The sequence below is a fragment of the Natrix helvetica genome (assembly GCF_964273705.1).
Source record: "Natrix helvetica genome assembly, chromosome: 1".
NCBI lineage: Eukaryota > Metazoa > Chordata > Lepidosauria > Squamata > Natricidae > Natrix > Natrix helvetica.
This window is the reverse complement of record NC_138548.1, coordinates 29,721,942-29,741,852: the sequence shown is the minus strand read 5'-3', so window position 1 is coordinate 29,741,852 and position 19,911 is coordinate 29,721,942. Positions and strand designations below refer to the sequence as shown.

General features: G+C 40.0%; 2 protein-coding genes across 5 annotated transcripts in view; one reads left to right on the top strand and one right to left on the bottom strand.

Annotated features, from left to right (window-relative positions):
* The window catches only part of ARMH4 (armadillo like helical domain containing 4), a 95,002-nt gene that overhangs the window by 73,157 nt on the left and 1,934 nt on the right, over window positions 1–19,911 (bottom strand). Inside the window, exon 1 of one of the 4 annotated variants that reach the window (XM_081935696.1) lies at window positions 12,662–12,718. The exons of the other annotated variants lie outside the window; for them this stretch is intronic. The gene's annotated coding sequence lies outside the window, so the exon portion shown is untranslated. Of the gene's footprint in view, window positions 1–12,661; window positions 12,719–19,911 lie in introns of those variants that run through there. 4 annotated transcript variants of the gene reach the window in all.
* ACTR10 (actin related protein 10) lies at window positions 224–17,647 on the top strand. Its single transcript, XM_081935700.1, has 13 exons — window positions 224–415; window positions 2,314–2,386; window positions 4,010–4,092; window positions 5,918–6,026; window positions 8,292–8,399; window positions 10,822–10,889; window positions 11,670–11,749; window positions 12,146–12,181; window positions 12,508–12,587; window positions 12,686–12,759; window positions 13,529–13,610; window positions 14,787–14,988; window positions 15,910–17,647. The coding sequence occupies exons 1-13, from the start codon at window positions 339–341 to the stop codon at window positions 16,089–16,091; spliced, it is 1,254 nt and encodes a 417-aa protein (XP_081791826.1). The 5' UTR covers window positions 224–338; the 3' UTR covers window positions 16,092–17,647.

The following is a 19,911-nucleotide window of genomic DNA, read 5'->3' as shown; positions in this document are numbered from 1 at the left end:
CCCCACCTCTAACCATTTTATGCCCTAGGAAAGGGAGGCAGGAGAGAATCTGGGATCCGGGAGAGAGCGAGTAGCAATGAAAGCGGGAAAGAAAAAAAGAGGGGAAAAAGACAGTCGAACGAACAAGCCACATAATCGCCAAATAATTTCTGAAACCAGGCGCAAAAACAGACAACTTTTTTGCGCGCCGACTACAATGGAAGGACCCCGCCTGCCTCTCTCAGCCATTCAGCGTCAAGCGCCGGACGGGAAAGAAAGCCTTCTTGTTTTTTCTATCCCACCTTTTCTGCTTCTTTTGTTTTCTCATCCTTCTCCCTCTCAGCGAGGGAGTCGCTGCAATGCCGCTTTACGAGGGTCTCGGCAGCGGCGGGGAAAAAACCGCCGTGGTGATCGATCTGGGCGCGGCCTTCACCAAGTAAGATAGTTCCCTTCCTTTCCCCCCACCCTTTCTTTCCGCCAAATCGCTTTCAACCTGCTTTTTGTGACTGTGCACCTGTTTTACCTCTCTCGCCCTCGTGTTTTATCTATCAGTTGGTTTTATATGGTATTGCTACGCACTCTTTGTGCTCCCACTGCGTGTTGCAATTGTATTCCGCCGCCACCATCTCCTCACTTTTTCCCCAAGGGGTTGAATGAAAGGATAGGTTTACTCCTTACTGATCTGGATCTACTCATGACTGATCTGGATTTACTCTACTGATATGAATTTACTCGTGACTGATCTAGATTTACTCTATTGATTGATTTAGATTTACTCATTACTGATCTGGATTTACTCATTACTGATCTGGGTCCTTAACCGTGCTTCATTGAATAAATAAGCGATGATTGCATTCCCAGAACCCTTGACCATAAAATACTCCTTTCTATCCATAAAAGCTGTTTTGCATATGTTAGCCCAAAATCTGATGAACCGCATTATATTGAACCATGTTATGTTGCAATGCAAGAATTTACCAATAGCTTGAGAGTTCATGGCTAAGACTAGCTGGGGCTGCCCTTGTACAATGTGTTTACAGTTAATTGAACCACAATATGTTGAATTAATTTAATTGCTGAATTTCCAAAACCACAGCCGACAATCATAATACAGTAGTTGGGTGCTTTTAATTACATTATCCTAGCTAACCACCATATTTAATCTGGGGACAAACCCAGTCCCAGAGTTCTAGTGATGAAATTTGTATTTATTAATTGACCAGGGATTGATTGACCATCTTGCCTGATTTTGCTCAGAAATATTCCAGATTGAGACACATTGCTTATGCAATGTGGTGCACAATGTAGTATGGTGCTCTCTGAACTTGGTTGTTTTCTTTCAGATGTTTTATTACTAATCTAGTTAACATCATCAATGCACTTATATATTAGTACACTATAAAATGCACATAGTACACTATAAAATGCATATAAAAGAGAAGGGAGAAAGAAAAGAGAACTGAGTTCCTGTTATCTGAGTAAGTTGTGTATAAAGAATATGCATTTAAAATTCTATTTGTCATGTGCCATGTAAAGCAGATTTATTGTGACTAAATTGTATAAACTATGGTTTGTGGGAAAATGCAGTACTGCAGATTGAAGCTATAGCATGGCTTAAAATGACTGAAGTTATACATCACATTAACTAATGTGAGTGTTGGGTTTTGGTTTAATATGAAATGTAAACCCAGCCACTTATCATGTTAATAAACATGGAGCCCTAGCTTTATAGTGCAGTTCACCATAGTAATCATTGTTTCTGATTATCACTTGTTAAGAACTTGAAATTACAGCTAATAGTTCTTTTAAAATTACAGCTAGTCATTGCCTGCTGCAAAAGATATGTTCTTAGGTTTAGCCTTAGAAGAGCCATGAATCAAGAGTGAGATTGAGAATGACATGAGGCACACATAGTCCATTGATCTATTAGAGTACAATTAGATTAATTGTATTAAATTGTGTTGAATTAGCCCCATCAATTCTTTAACTATTTTTTTCTATTTTTAAAGTCAGACATTTTTAAAATATCTAGCCGAGATATTTTTTTCTAAACCATGCCTACGATGATATTTTAAATTTAAAATATCATGCTGTTCCCTTATGTGTGGTAGAATATGTGCTATGCTGCAAAATGACAGTGGGAAATGTTCCAATGCTCTTGGATATATAGAAGTTCTTTTGTTGCTTTTAATATTACTTTGGATTTAGAAAATTTTAGTTTTAGTTTGCTTCTGGCATAAAGTATTTAAATTGGTTATTAGTAGTATTACCAGATCGGTGCTGCCATTCTGTTGTTTTGAATGTGTATGTATTCTAGTATTTTTAATTTTCTAGATGTGGCTTTGCAGGAGAAACGGGACCCAGATGTGTCATACCTAGTGAAATAAAGAAACCTGGTGTTTCAAAGGTAATGTTTTAAGAAAATATAATTATGTGAGCATCAGAACCAAATGGTGGAAATTGCCAATGGCAAATCAGTAAATATTCTAACTTAACTATGCTAGCAAATCTGGAGAATGTGGCTAATAGATTAGAAGAACCCAAGAATACACTAAGGTAGATGCTTGTCCACTCCAAGGATAAAATACCCAGACACAAACTGAGCAACATGGTACATGTAGTACAATGCAGTGAGTCGTGTACAGATCTGTACGTTGGGGAAACAAAACAACCACTTCATAAATGCATGGCACAACATAGGAGAACAAACCTATCAGGACTAGGTTCAGCAGTCCATCTGCATTTAAAAGACAAAGGCCATTATTTTGAAAACAGCAAAGTTTGGACAGAGAGGACCACTGGTTTGAAAGCAGGGTGAAAGAGGCCATCTATGTCAAAAGTAAACAGCCCTCTCTCAACAGAGGGGGAAGGATACCACATCTATCTCCAGTCTACAACATAGTCCTTTCAACAGTTCCAAGAAGACTCCATTTGCACCATTCATGTGACCCTGATGACACAGAAAAACCTCCAGGTGGCCTTAATGACTCACTAAAAGAATACAAATGACCAGCTGCCTGCAAGGAATTTAAATCTTTTCATTCCCCACCATCTGATCAGAGCTTAAGAAGCTTCTTGGATGAGAAGTGAAACGTCTTCAAAGAAAAACCATAAAGTCCAGTTGCCTCTTGAAAAAACACCTTTGGGATAACCATGACCTGGATGATTGAGACTCTTCATAGACAAACAGACTAGAAGAGTTCTGTCTACCTACCAATACAACTGTAAGAAGACTTAAGTAACACTATGCAGATTATCATACACTATAATTAATGTCTATTGCTAGCAAAATAATGCTTAGGATCATCCAATGCAGATTAGAGCCCAACATGAAAAGGGATTTCCCAGATTTTCAGCATGGCTTTAGAAAAGGCTGAGGAATAAGAGACATGATTACAGCCTAAGTAAATGATGGGGTAAAATAGCAACAAGTGAACATACCCAAAAAATTGGAAAGCACCCAAACAATTGTGTGAGTGTAATATTTATTGATACAATAAATCATTGAAGCCTAAGCCTTGAGAGGCAAGAAATGATGATAAAGGTTTCAGGAGCTTAATAGGTTACAAATATTTAAATGTTGATTTAGGAGCAATAAAATTCAGAAAAAATATAGTTATTATGCAGCAAAAGTGTGTTAGTGGGGACCTCTGTATTTTTAATAACATTATAAAAAATGTGATCACTTGATACTGTTGAGCGCAAACAACCAGATCCACATGTATGGAGTTTAAGCTAAGTACTTTATTGCATTCTGTCTGTAATACAGGAATATCCCCAGACTGCTTTTCTTGGGAATAGATAGATACGGTTCCGTGGAGTTTTGGGAGGGTCAGTTCTGGATCTCTTGCAGCTATTCTTCCCCCACCCCACCCCTTGGGCATTTCCCAACAGAGACTTATTCAACAAGAAACTCACAAAATTCATAAATCTATCATTAATTAAATGGATTTTGAGTGCATACAATAATTAACAAATGTTAAATAAATTTTAAAATACTTAAAACTGCTACATTTTTTTAAATTCACAGCCTATCAGAGTTGTTCAATATAACATTAATACAGAAGAATTGTATTCATACCTGAAGGAATTCATTCACATGCTTTATTTCAGGTAGGAGATACTGCACTAAATATTTCTGTGATGGGTTGTTGGGATGGGTAGTCCCAAATTTTGCAAAGAGGTTGCTTAGATATTGGATTAATTAAGTTATCATTATGGCTGTGTTAGCATTACAAAGCTTCCATTTCCTATCCTAGGATTTGATACTACTGTATAGCTACTATCCAAAATCTATGGTCTTTGCTCTTAGAATTGTATCAGATTTTTTGATATCTAATAAGCCTGTGCTTTCTCACCTTCTTAAAGACCAACCAATATAAATATTTATTATAATCATCTTGGCTTGCAATACTCTGATGTAAGAATGTGAAATCCAGGCATCATTGCTAGGGTCAAGCTGTCATCTATTTTATTTGCATACAAGCTAGCTTGATTGTGAGTTCAGCTCTTGTAACTTACTTAACAAATTGGCTAAGCCTGATTAGTGACTCCAACTGCTCACTTCACTGGTATGGTTTATAGGTCCAAGTCATAATATTATTTTTTTCAATACCTTTTTTTCAAATTATCATGTCTCAGTTGATCAATCTGGCTTAAAGAATGCCTTTCTCTTTAAAATGTTCATAAAAATAAAAAGAGACAAGATGTGGTTTGCAATATAATTAAAAATGTGAATGTTATTTCACAAAATAAATTCATACATTTATATAAGCATCAAGCACAGATCTTCCTAGGATTTTGTAACTGCTTTCTAGCTAAGGTAAAGCTTTTTAAGGAGTTGTTGACATATGGTTACGCCGAATCATTCTTTCCCCTTCAAATCTGTATTTCTCGTCAACACTAAGAAAAATGAATATAGGTAAACATAACTGAAATTAAGCATCAACCTCAATATACTTGCTTCTCTGAAGCTCAGGCATGTGTTAATATCCACCTTACATAATACCTTATAGAATATTTGTCTAGAGCCAAACAAAATGGGAAGACAGTGAATTTCTTTTTTTTTTTTCTGAAAGAATTTTATTGGTTTTTAAAAAATTTGGGGGGAAAAGGGTAGGTGGACATACAAAAAAATTTTTTTGGCAGCTCCATCGTGCTAGAGGTAGGAATCTCTCCAATTCTCACAACTTTTTACAGAAAAAAAAACAAAAGATAAAAGATAAGCAGAAACAGCATCTTATTATACATTATATCAACCATGTGTTCAATCATCTCTTTTGCCACTTTCTAATATATCAACAATTAAAATGATATTCCAGATATATTTATTTTTGTGACCTAAGTCTTTCCGTTATTGTTCCCTGTCCCCAGGCGGAGCCGCAGCCCCTCCCTCCTTCATGTCTTGTGTTTTGTCGCCTTTTTCACTACTTATATTTCCGTCCTCTAGGAGGGCACTATGTTTTTTAATGAAGGCCTCTGCCTCCACGACTGTGTTAATTCTAATTCTGTTTCCCTCCCAGAAGATCAGCATTCCTTCTGGCAATAACCATCTAAACCAAATTCCCTTATTATATTATTTCTTTGATAAGGAGGGAAGGAGTCAATATTCCAATACCTTACATTTCTCATTGTTTTGGTTCCCATCTTTTTGCATATCTATTCAAAAGTTAAACCTCATTGTACTTGGGTAAATTTATTCCATTGTAATTTATTTTATTCATTCAGTGATTTGTAGACAGCTCATATCACAAGGCATTGAGGCAATTTACAATAATTATTAATTAAAAGCAATAGACAACAATCCATCCTAAACTAAGCAATTCTACCTAGGATTGCAATCTGTTTGAAAACGGCGTAGATAATAAATGTGTACACAAAGGTATAGCAGAACAAGTAATTTTATTCAGCTTTCTGGTCACATTCATTCATTTTTCAGGCATTTGCTGGTAAACCCCCGAGACCGTCGAGTTGTGATCGTGGAATCTATATTGTGCCCTTCTCATTTCAGAGAGACACTCACAAAAGTTCTATTCAAGTATTTTGAGGTACAGTAATACATTCCAACTTGCGTGCTGTAGCTGACAGTTTTAACAGTTGTCAGATTTTCTTTACTCACCTGTGATTAAAGCAGCCATGCCCCAATTTTTAATAACTTCCCAATCACTAACGGGTCATTAAATTCTGGATCTGGATCTGTTGAAGGTAGTCCTCAACATATGATCAGATGATGGTTACGACTAGTCCTTGGAGTTCCAGATGTCCCAGATTCCCCCCCCCCCGATCACATGATCCCAATCTAGGTGCTTGGCAACTGGCTTGCACAAATGATCCATTGCAGAACTGAGCCATCACATTTGTTGCCTTCTCTGCGTGCTTCCCAGGACACTCAGAGGGGAACTTAGCAGGGAAGGTCACAAGTTGCTGGAGTAAGTCTTTCCCACCATGCACCACCTCTCAGCCCCTCTGTGCTTGCCCCAACCACTCATGCACCCTCCCCAATCCTCGCCATGCCTTCCTTGTGCAACCCTGCCCAATTCTCACTGTGCCTCCCTCATGCACCTCCCCCAAGTCTTGCTGCGCCACCCTTGCCGTGCACCCTCCTTGTGCTGTACTGCACTTCCCTCACACTTTCCTGTGCATTCTCCCTGGCCTTTACCATACCTCTGTCGAGCACTGTTCCTGAGCCTCGCTATGGCACCCTTGCATACTCTTATGCACCGTCTCCTAGTCTTTCCGTACTACTTTGTGCATCACCTCAGACTTTTCCCTACCCATCAGGCACCAGTTACTTGCCTGATAGCAGATTGCAAACCATCTGGGACTTGCATCCTCCAGAAACCTTGCCACGCCTGCTGGCATCTCCACTGACTTGTTTGTGGGAAGCCAATAGGAAGTTGCCTCATCCAACAACCATGGGATTTATTTAATGAGAACAGGATTGCAGGGTTTGCGGTGGCTAATCAATGCAGTCCGTGTTTAAGACCACATTGGTTAATAATTGAAGTTCTGGTTCCAATTGCTGTTGTAAGTTGAGGACTATATATGGCAGAGTTCCCCAGTCTTTCTGGGTTGGCGGCTTGGAGTGGGTGGAGGGGAGAAAGGGGATGGTTTTGTGGAAGGGGCAGGCATGTCTGCGCACATAAACCCCCATTACTTGCGCAAGTGGGGCCACAAGCTACTCATGTGGTCTGTGGCGAATAGGTGTTGCCCACAGTTTGGGGACCCCCGATCTATGGCATACTTTCCTTCAGTGGAAACATTCAGTTGTATCTATGATGCATTAATTTAGACTTTGTCCTGTCCCAGGACAGACAGACAGACAGACAAACACACACACACACCATGAGTTAAGCTGCAAAAGGCTTATATCTGGTTTGTACAGTTACAAGCAAGAGCAGGCTAGACGTCTAGGAAGTCTCATGCAGTTTTGAGTAGTCCCAAATCCCTTGGAAGTTTGGCCTGGAAGGAGTTTCAAGTAATCAAAATCCAAAGTAACGGGCAGAAGCATTGTTGGAACACAGTGTTCTGATCGAGGCTTCCCAAGAGCATGAAATAAGCTCCTTGTCCCGACAAAATCCACTTTTATTAATTTACTGTGAATTCTGCTCATTCACAGCCAGTAAAAGTATTTCAAAGGAGGATTTACAATCCTTATCTGGCTTGGAGAGCTGACAGGCCGATATTTGCAGAAATTGGGAAGGAGTCTTGGAGAATCACGAACCAATTAGCGAGCTAACTGTCTCCTGCAAACTCCCCTTTTGCTCCTCTTTTATTTCCTCTGGGAGGGGCCATTCATCATCTGGCCTTACTTCTAAGTCGACCCCTGTTCTTTAGCTGTTCCTTTTGTCTGGCAACTCTGTACATGCGCACACTGGGAACAGTTTCCAGCTGTTCATCTGCCTCACAGATGTCTGACTCTGAAGGTATCTGATAACTGGCATATGGCTCTGTCCCCCTCGCTGCCTCTGACACAGAGCCCACAACAGAGCCTTCCCCAGACTCCAGGCCTGTCCAAGAACCTCCAGGTTCCTCCCCAACCTCCTCACTGTCCAAGTCTGCTGCCAGCTCCGCTGGCCACTGGCGGGCCACAACACACAATGCAAAGGTCTCAGCATGGTGGATGGTCCAAATTGGACCCTTGAACTTGGTCCAAAAGTTGGTCCAAGTTCAAAGAACAGACTTTCTATAGACAGGAGTTCAGGATCTATTGAATGTGGGATTTCCTGCATACAGATGACAGTGGCAGTGTGTCCAAATGATCACAGACACCCTGTAGAGTATTAAAAATTGTGCTTCTGTATTCCTTCTAGGTTCCTTCAGTGTTGTTTGCACCAAGTCATCTGATGTCTCTTCTAACACTGGGAATTAATTCTGCAATGGTTTTGGATTGTGGTTATACGGAAAGCCTGGTGTTACCTGTATCTTTTTTAAAATCTCTTTTAATCCTATCAGTCAGGATGCAAGTACCCTAAGCACGACAAAATGGACTCCCCAGAAACTAACTAAGTTGACTTCTGGGCCAAAGATTTTCCATGTCAAATATCCTACATTTCTTGTCAAATATCCTACTTTATTTAAGCCAATTAAGCCAATTCACACTTTAAACCAGGACTGTAAAACTGGCGGCCCGCGGGCCAAGTACGGCCCGTGCAGGCCACGCCCATCCCAGTTCCACAAAGCCAAAAAACTTCGCAATACGTCACGATGCGGCCCATGATGCGATCGGGTTTGACACCCCTGCTTTAAACTGAAATTATTTCCAGGGCATTCTGCAGTATAAAAAGAAAATAAAATGTAGAGGTAGTCCTCAATTTACAACTACAATTGACACCTCTCCCCCACCCCCCAAAAAAAATCCATTGCTAAGCAAGGCAATTGTTAAGTGAGTTGTGTCCCATTTTACAACATTGTTTTGTCTTTACTGCTAAGCCAACATTACAGTTGAGGCAGTCACGCAGTCATCAAGCAAACCTGGCTTCCTGGGACACAGCAACCATCCTAAATACATACATCATATATACCAGGGGTGTCCAAACTTGGGAACTTTAAGACTTGTGGACTTCAACTTCCAGAATTCCCCAGCCAGCATGGCTGGCTGGGGAATTCTGGGAGTTGAAGTCCACAAGTCTTAAAGTTCCCAAGTTTGGACACCCCTGATATATACAAACCCAAAGTTTGATCACGTAATTGTAGGGATGCTGCAACAGTCGTAAGAGTGAGAATTGGTCATGTCCTTTTTTTCAGCACCTCTGCAACTTTAAACTGTCATCAGATGAACGGTTGTAAGTCAAACGGTAATAAAATAACGGTAAAGGCAACAAAATACAGATAGTCCTCAACTTACAACGGTTTGTTTAGTGACCATTCAAAGTTACCACAGCACTGAAAAAAAGTGGCCTATGACCATTTTATCAAACACGCAACCCTTGCAGCCTCCCCGCGATTATGTGATCGAAACTCGGATGCTTGGCAATTGACTCAGATTTGTGACAGTTGCTATGTTCTGTGGTTGTGTGATCATCTTTTGCGACCTGTTGACAAGCAAAGTCAATGGGGAAGCCAGATTCACTTAACAACTGCGTTACTGATTTAACAGCTGCAGTGATTCACTGTACAGCTGTGGCAAGAAAGGTTGTAAAATGGGGTAAAACTCACTTAGCAACTGTCTTGCTTAACAACAGTAATGCTGGGCTCAATTGTGGTTGTACGTTGAAGATTACTTGTAAATGAAGCAGAAATATGGGGGGGGAGGGGGGCGGAAATTGAATTTACCGGTTCTCCAAACTACTCAAAATTTCCGCTACCGGTTCTCCAGAACTGGTCAGAACCTGCTGACTACCACCTCTGCTGTCTTGAAGAATGTTCCACAAGCTGTTTTGAGATGTCCAACCTGTTTTGAGATGTCCAGAGCAGAGAAAGCCAAAGAAGCTTTTATTGCCACCTTCAGAGATCCCATCGTTCTTCCATCATCTCCTGTCCAAGCAGTGAAAAGATCCAGCTTCCACAAATTGGTTGCTTGATGTATCTTCAAGTCATGCCTCAGATTTTATTCATGAAGCATGAGATAAAAATCAGCTTTATTTCAGTTCAGTGAAAATTGCTAAGGCTTGGGGGATTTGATGCATTTGAAGCTAATGCTACCTACCGTATTTTTCAGAGTATAAGACGCACTTTTTTCCCTCAAAAAAGAGGGTGAAAATCTGGGTGCATCTTATACACTGAATACAGTATTTTTGGCCTCCCCAAACCCTGCCCCCTTTGCAAAAATGGCCATGCATAGCCCTTAGGGGCCATTTTTTGCTCGTTTTGGGCCCCCACCCCAGCCCCCAGGAGCACTCTACAAGCCTCATAAAGGCTATGCATGCCCTTTTTTTGATGAAAAACGGGCCGTTTTGGGGAGGTCTGCAGAGTGCAAAAACTTTTTTTTTTTAATTTGCCTCTTCAAAATCTTGGTGCGCCTTATACTCCGCTGCATCTTATAGTGTATGCGGTATTTATAAATAAAATACTTGCACGCAAAATGTATTCACGTAAGTGTTAAAGCAATTCTTGTTGAAGAAAAAACATACGTATCTTCATTTAAAATTATGAAATTAACCATTGTTCCAAAATTGTAGTGTATCATGATCCTTTGATTCCTATCTTAGTTGCCCAGTGTTGCTATTACAAGATGGTTGGCCACATAAATTAATTGTAAAAACACCGGGGGGGGGGGGGGGGGAAATGAAATTTCTCTTTTTGTAATATTGTTATCTGCAATTGTGCATTTGTGTCTGGTGCTTGTATCTCACTTTTCGAATAAGAAAAACTGTCAAATAAAACATCCTTAACTGTTTGAAGATTTATGAAGGAATACCTGTCCTCAGTTGCTGGGGTGCTCTTCCTTTGGGAGGAAAAGCCATTCACAAGTAAGCTGATAGCAAATATCAAGGCATTTATTAAGGAAAGATCAACTACTTTGGAAACATTTCTCAAATTTAAGATGTGCGGACTTCAATTCCCAAAATTCTGGGACTTCAGAATTAAGAACCTATCTTAAAACTGCTGAAGTTGAGAAACACTGGTTTAGAGTAATATGATTTTGCTAAGTGGGTACCAAGATAGACTGGGTTTTTGTCAGTCCTACAAGTGTTTGGAAGAAGCAGACAGCATCTAATCAGCGCTGGTTACATGGGTAGAGGGAAGGGAATTATGATCATTGTAGTCCATGATTTTGGGTGGATACTTGGTAGCTTACTTTTTTTTTTTGCATCAATACAAGTTAGATATTATATAAGGAAAATATTTTGTACATAATACTAGAATCTGGGCTTTATGCTTTTTCATACAGCAGATAATTGAGATTAATTTTTAGAAGATGTAATAAATATAGACAGCATGCAGAAGATGATCAAGCTAATACAAGGAGGAGGCCATTAATGACTGCTGATTACCATAGTTCTTTATTATTTTTCAGTATAAATGGGCAGGCGTAGCACTTTCACTACGACTGCCAGTGTTAACAGGGCTGAAAATGTTGGTCTTCTCCAAAATGTTTCCTATAATATTTGTTAACCATTACATATTTGATGAAGCCACAAGGCTGGAAATCGTCTGTTGTACAAATGCATAATGTGGGATGGATGAATGCCAGAGAATCAATGCCAGATGTTTCCTAAATGTCTCCTATTCTCCTTAATACACTCTAGAGAACTAGAGTACCAGTTGCTGGAGCAAAGCTCAGTAGATACAGGAGCCACCAAAGGACAAAGCCTTACCTCAGTGATGGGTAAGATCTCTGCTGGGAGAGGGATACTTTTTTTCATCTTAGTGGTTCTGGGGGAGGATAGGGGATGGGTGGATGGATGGATGGATGGACAGACAAATCTTGTCTTAAGAAGCAGTAATTTCAATGCTGAATCCCCTTATTTCTAATAATGTGTTAATTCAGGAAAGTATTGTTATGTTTGATCTCAGTGTATTCCACTCTAAACCCTTAAATATCTTGGTTGCAATTCTTAACCTTATCACTGAACTATTAGACTTAATATGTGTTTGTGTTTAATTTGCATTGAAGCAGAATTTTCTAGCTAACTTGCAGTTAAATTGTCAGAATGGTCTGTATTTGAATTTTGTATTCTCAGTAGGTGTTAATTCCAGATGTGTTGCATTTCTGCTATTTTAGGTTCTGTTCCCGAAGACATTGTAGAAGACATAAAGGGTAAAATACGTTTCTTTGTACAAACTTTAGTTTAGTTCTTGCAAACCAGCTGCTTCATGTTACATTCTCGTTCACGGGGCATAATGAACAACTATAATATAATATAATGCCAACTATACCCATTTCTCCAAAGTTTTGCTCCAAATCTTGCTAGCATGATATGCATCTCACTAGCAGTCTTATTATCAGTTTTTGCCTGATAATAGGGGAATAATTCAAAAAGGTAGATCATATCAGTACAAAAGTATTTCTTTTGGTGAAATGTCACAAGAGGCTTACAAATATTGAAGGAGGATAATCTGAAGGCTATTTTTATCTCTCTCAAGTTCGCACTTGTTTTGTGAGTGACCTCCAGCGGGGACTGAAAATTCAGGCAGCAAAGTTTGATATGGATGATGGCGCTGAGGTATGTTGGAAATAAACAAACCTTTCAAATTCAGTGAGGCAAATTTAGTTATTTAAATTTAATATTTCACTTACTGAGTGTGCGTATATCCTTTGTAGCGTCCAACTCCACCACCAGATGTAGACTATCCATTGGATGGAGAGAAGATTTTGCATATCAATGGATCAATCAGGTTAGCAATGCAGTCACTTTTTTGCATTAACTTTTGCAATGGCAATTACATTTTTTTAGTCCCTCTCAACAGTATTTTGTTTGCTAGGCAAGAGCAGAATATATAGATGTCCAAGCTACTCTTATTCAAAATGTGTCAACGTGTTGCACAAGGGGGAAAGTTTGGTAATGTATACCAAACAGATGTTAGTACAGATGTATTTCATCAAACTGTACTAACCTTTGGGAACCACATTGCAAACGAATGGGACCACATCAAAAAGTTTAAAAAGTAGTGCTAGTATACAAATTAAGTAAATGTTATTATGCAAAGAGTGTTGCTGTTTGGGATGGAATGCAAGTAGAGAGATCAAGAGTCTTGAGTGGGAAGGAAGGTTCACAAATAAGGCAACGGAGACGAGGGACAGCACTGAGTCAGAGGGAGCAGGGAAGTGAGAAAAGATGGGTCAGGTAGATTTGGGCCACCAAATCTGGTAGCGGAATGGGAAGAGGGGGGACTTGATGTAGGCTGTGTCTTGATGCATGGTGGGCTGCATACAAGATACAGGATTGTGTACTTTTCTCTAAAGTCAGTGTAATCCTTTTCAAATCAGTTGGGAAGCTAGGACAGAATGGGTAAAATCCTCTGGCTTCCTGAACAGATTCATGCTTCACTCTCTGCATATTATTATTGTAAGTCGCCAAGGGGGGAGGGGGGTATGGGTGGCGAACACGTTTAATAAATAAATATAATAAATAAATGACTTAAGGCTTCCCTTTCTTTCTCACAGAGATTCTGTTGTCGAAGTACTCTTTGTGCAGGACAATGAAGAGAAATCCGTGGCTACTTTAATATTGGACTCGCTTATGGAGGTAGAACAATTTGGATAAGTCTCTCCCTCCCTCCCTCCCTCCCTCCCTCTCTCTATGCAAGCTCTTTTAACGTGTTTTTTTTTTTACCCAGACACGGCTAACAGGATCACAAGAGAGATGATGACACAGAGAAACTAAGGCTGTGGAAGCTTTTATGCCTGAAATATATTTAACTATAAGTAGCTTGGGTTGGTAGTTGGGTTGTTGGTCTGAGCTCCAAGCTTGGCAATCTGGTTGCAAATGTTTCGTCACTATTCCAGGAGACATCGTCAGTGCATACAGAGACACTGATGATGTCCTCTCCAATGGTAACAAAACGTTTGCAGCCGAATTGCCAAGCTCAGAGCTCAGACCAACAGCCCAGCTTTTATGCCACTTTATGCTACTGAAACATCAGGTGTACTTAGTTTTTCACACATGGCTTTTCCATTGTGGCTTTCTTTTTGTAAAATACATGGTGTAATATGTCATGTGTTGTTGTTCTTCTGAGGTTGCGTTTACCTACTTTTAAGCTGCTAAGCACCAGATTATTTTTACTATCCTGATATGTCTTAATATGTAAGCCCACAGAACTCAAAAGAGGGTGTGCTTTCTTTTCCACATGACTACATGTACAGGGCTGAACCAATGGTAATGCTTTCTCCTTCTGTCCCACAACAGCCCTGGCTAGCAGCCAGGTCAATATATTAGTCATCACAGTACCCCCTGGCATTTCAAGACTAGAATCACCTTCCTCTCCTCTTTTTGTCTCTCTTGCTAACTCACACCTGCATAACAGCAGCTATATACCAGTTTGATTTAATACAAAAAGCGTCAGAAGCCTTGGTAGACAAAGGCCATCCCACAGGATATTAGGCAGTTAAAGTAGGAAGCCAAGTATAGATTTTTTCCCAAACCATCTGCCTTCCCAGTTTGCTGTATATTTGATCATGCTTAATTTTCTTGAGAGTTAGAACAATTAGTCAGTGAAACGAATTGCCTTCAGAATTTGTGAATGACGTTTAAGAAGCGATTGGACAACCATTTGTCTGAAATGGTATAGGGTTTCCTGCTTAAGAAGGGGGTGGGACTAGAAGACCTCCAAACTCCCTTCCGACTCTCTTATTCTGTTACACTGTTATTTTATTAATCAGCAGCCTAATTGAAATGTTTTCTTTTTTTCTTCTCCTCTGCCAGTGCCCAATAGATACTAGGAAGCAACTGGCTGAGAACTTGATAGTAATTGGGGGTACAGCTATGTTACCAGGATTCCTGCACAGATTAATGGCTGAAATACGGTACCTGGTGGAGAAGCCAAAGTACAAGGAGATCCTGGCCTCAAAGACCTTCCGAGTGCACGTCCCGCCAGCCAAGCCAAACTGTGTGGCATGGTTAGGAGGTTAGTCTGAAAAAGCTGGGAACCGGAGTGGAAATTATGTGGGCCTGCACACAGCATACAATATTTGCAATGCCACTCCTAGGAGGGACTGGAAAGCTTGGGTACAGGGGCTCTGATGCACAATAGATTTTATAAAATTCCTAAGTCTTTCCCCAAAGGGATTGAGGAGGTATAGAACTAGGGCCAGCAACCGTTCTATGACTGGGGGAAGGAGCGGATTCTTGAGACTATCAAGTTATTTAGTCTTGATATTTATTTTTTTATAACCCTGTTTAATTTCTGATTGGTATTCAGCTTCTCAAAATCTCTGTGGTAGGAATTGATCGATACCGTATTTTTTGGAGTATAAGACGCCCCAAGGTTTTGAAGAGGCAATTTAAAAAAAAAAAAGTTTAGGCACTCTGCAGACCTCCCCAAAATGCCCTGTTTTTTGTGAAAACGGGCCCGTTTTTTTTAAAGGGCATGAATAGCCTTTAGGAGGCTTGTAGAGTGCTGGGAGGTGAGGGGGGCAAAAACGAGCAATAAACGGCCCGTTTTTTCACTAATTTCTGCCCTCCCCAGCCCCCAGGAGCACTCTGCAAGGCTCCTAAATGCAATGCACAGCCATTTTGATGAAAGGGGCGGGATTTCAAGAGGCAAAAAATGCTGTATTCAGTGTATAAGACGCACCCAGATTTTCAGCCTCTTTTTTGAGGGAAAAAGGTGCATCTTATACTCTGAAAAGTACGGTATATTATTATCTCAATTATCATTATTTAGATGAAAAATTCTCAGTCAAGATTGATGAGGGAAAAACAGTAAGATCTTACTTGGGCTAATAGAAACACAAAATAAAAACTCGATTGCACTTTTCCTTCTTGACACCATTTTATTTGCTTCTCCATGTTTTAAACTCATGTGTTTTGTGTCTCTGTTTTACAGGAGCCATTTTTGGAGCCCTTCAGGACATTCTTGGCAGTCGTTCAGTATCAAAGGAATATTACAACCAGACAGGACGTATCCCTGATTGGTGCTGCCTCAATAACCCTCCTTTGGAAATGATGTTTGATGTAGGAAAAACACCTCCACCGTTGATGAAAAGGGCTTTTTCCACAGAGAAATAACAGTTTTGTTCACACTGTGGCGCTGCCTTTTTTCCTCATCTACCTGAGGTTGGACTGTTATGGAGCTCAGTGTAATACGTTGGATAAATCTGCAAGTTAAATTCTGGGGCACTGGCCACAATTTTGGCTGATTATGTTCCTTTCTGTCAGTTACATTGGCTTACGATGATGCCCCAGTGATGTTTGTTTATATACACAAGCAATGTCAACATAAGTGCTCACGCCTTTATTGTTATTTAAAGTATATACTGTAGATACTTTTTTTCAAGCTCACTTGCTTGGCATCTGATACTGCGCATACAGGTTCTTCCACCAACTGTAATGCTGTGTTTAATTTGAAATCTGTTGCCTGTTAAAATATGTTTAAAAGATCCATAACAGTTTGAGGGGTTTCTTGGAAATTTAGTGAACAGTCCTGGCCCTTGCTTTTATTAAGGTAAGGAATGGCCTTCTTGATGATTATCAACACCAAGTATAAATTACCATATTTTTCGGAGTATAAGATGCACCTCCCCCCTCCCAAAGAGGGTGAAAATCAGGGTGCGTCTTATACACTAAATACAGCATTTTTGACCACCTGAAACCCCCCCCCCCCTTCACAAAAATGGACATGTAGAGGGTTTGGGAGGCCTACAAAGTGCTCTTTGGACTGGGGAGGGCAAAAATGAGTGAAAAAGAGTCATTTGTGGCTTGTTTTTGTCCCCATCCCCCAGAAGCACTCTACAAGTCTCTTAAAGGCTATGCATGACCTTTTGTTGGCAAAAAACGGGCCCGTTTTCACAAAAAATGGGCCATTTTTTGCTCACCCACCCCCCCACCTCCAGGAGCACTTTGCAGGCTTCTCAGATTCTGCATGCTCCATTTTTCACAAAAATGAAGCGTGCAGGGGGTTTGGGAGGTCTGCAGAGTGCACAAACTTTTTTTTTAATTTGCCTCTTCAAAATCTTGGTGTGTCTTATACTCTGGTGTGTCTTATACTCCAAAAAATATGGTAGAACATGTAATTCACAACCTTAGGAGAGCCACTAGCATCCCTCGGCATTGGCTGGGGCTTCTGGGAATAAATGTTCACTGACTTCTGGATTGGCTTCTTCCCTGTTCCTGAAAAAAGAGTGAGGAAATTATCCCTTATGAAAAGTCAATCATGATCTTTTACTTACAATGGAGCCAGAGTGCTTAAAGTTGATTCACATGTTAAAAACATTTATTTAACCAATCAATACTAATTGTCTACTCTGTTGCTTTTATTTTAATTTCAGCTGCTTTGATTTATTTTACTTAAAACACTCTTTCCTCCTCTTCAATCTAGCAATTTTTACACCATCTTGCAAACATAAACATTTAGGAAAATCCTTCATTTTCAGAAATCTTCACCTCCTTTTTTATCCTACTTGGAACTAGAACCATCGGTGGCTTTGATTATGTTGATTTTCCTGTGAAAGAGCAAGTCACTTAACACATTTCATTATGATATTCTCATGTAGAAATGATACAGCCTGTCAAATTAAGTATATATATATGTATTAAAAGAGTCCCCAATCAACGTGTCTGCGAAATATGGTTATATCTCTACTTTCACTGTAGAGTTCTAAGTCTACAGAATCATTTTTATTAGTTTATTCTGGTTCTTCTATCCTTTTTTTTGGGGGGGGGGTCAAGATGCATAAAATTTGTTTCATTTGTTTCAAGCAACATTTTCTAGAATTTATTATGCTTTTCTTAATCAACTTTAGATGTATGAGATACTAACTCTTGTTTTTTTTTGGGGGGGGGGAACTTGAAAGATGGCATATAATATTATAATTTTTTCTTGAGATGGAAATACTGAAGTATAGGTAGGCCTCAACTTACGACTGCAATTGAACCCATCATTTCTGTTGATAAGTGAGACATTTCTTACGTGAAATTGCCTCATTTTACGACCTTGCCATATGTGTTAAGTGAATCATTGCAGTTAAGTTATTTTTCAGAGTATAAAACACACAGGAGTATAAGATGCACCAAGATTTTGAAGAGGTAAATTTAAAAAAAAGTTTTTGCACTCGCAGATCTTCCCAAAACGGGCCCGTTTTTTTGTCAAAATAAAGGGCATGCATAGTCTTTAGGAGGCTTGTAGAGTGCTTCTGCGGGCTAGGGGGGACAAAACGAGCAAAAATGATTATTGTTTGCTCATTTTTGCCCTCCCCAGCCCCCAGAAGCACTCTGGAAGCCTCCTAAAGGCTATGCACGGCCATTTTTGTAAAGGGGCGGGGTTTTGGAGCCCCAAAAATACTGTATTCAGTGTATAAGATGCACCCAGATTTTCACCCTCTTTTGAGGGAAAATGCGTCTTATACTCTAAAAAATACGGTAGTTAAGTGAATCTGGTTTCCCATTGTCTTTGCTTGTCAGGTCACAAGGGGATCACATGACCCCAGGTCACTGCAGCTGTCATAAATATGAGTCGGTTGCTAAACATCTGATTTTTGATTATGTGACCATGGTGATGCTACAATGGCTGTAAATGTGAAAAACGGTCATGTCATTTTTTCCAGTGCCATTGTAACTTCAAATGGTCACTAAATGAACTGTTGTAAGTTGAGGTCTACCTATATTCAATAAAACAAAGTATTCATATTGAATCACCTTCACAAATAAATACATTTTTAGAGAATTCTAAAATTTAACTCACTAAGAGTTAAATCTTTAAAACAGTTGTACAAATGGGCTGTATAATTCAGGCGTTCTCTTCTGGAAAAGCTCTTGAGAAAAGTGGGGAACAATAGCATCCTATAAGATGGCAATTCTGAGCAGTTCTGATTTTAAGAGGGATTGGAGTTTAAAGGATAGAGAAATGGCTGTTGATTTGGGTAAGTGTCCTCAAGATACTGGAGCTCCTCAGCATTAGAAAATCTATAAAGTCCACTACTGGCATTCATAACAGATTCACTTTACCAAATGTTAAGCTTTCCCTATTGATACACAGCAGCCAAATACTGTTTTCTGTAATAGGAGTGGACAACATTTGAAGCTGCCATGTGTGGAACTACCGTAAGTTGGAAACCAAAGATTCATATAGATACTTATTTGTGGTAACCTGCAGGCATAAGGCACACCTAGCCATGCACATTGACTGCTGCTCCCTCCCAGTCATCCCAATGCAGATGGAGGTGCAACCCCATTCCTTCCTTGATTTATCAACATTTATTGGCCTGCCTCTAGAACAGGGGTGGGTTCCTGCCAGTTCTAACCTATAGAAGAGGTTCCACAAATCTACAGTGCCGTTTAGAACCGGTTCCAGCTCCCTCCCCCCGCCCATCTGCACATCATCAAGATGAAGAGCGAGAGGAGGAATTCGGGGAGTTGAAGTCCACAAGTCTTAAAGCTGTCAAGTTTGAACACCCTTGGGGGTTTTTTTCTAAAGGGTTAGGGGTGCAAGGGTCTTTTAACTTGACAGCATTAAGACTTGTGTGCTTCTGAGCCAACATTTTGATTGCTAAGCAAGAGCGTTGTGAGTTTCACCACATTTTACAAGTTGGCCATGCCTACCCAGTCACATGGCTGGCAAGTTACTCCCACCTGGTCACATGGCCAGCAAGCCACTCCCACAAAGCAGGCCATACCTACAGAAGAGGTTCTAAAAAAATTTGAAACCCACCACTGCTCTAGAAGGTCATATTTTGGCAAGACCCAGTAACCATAGAATTTCAAAAGCCATTCAGTGTCACAGAGTGATTGGAGGCAGAGTAGTCCAATAGTGTTATGCCAAGATTTGTTAAATAAACAACATATTATGGGGTTCATAATGCTAAACTGCATAATCCTGGCAAAAGGTACATTT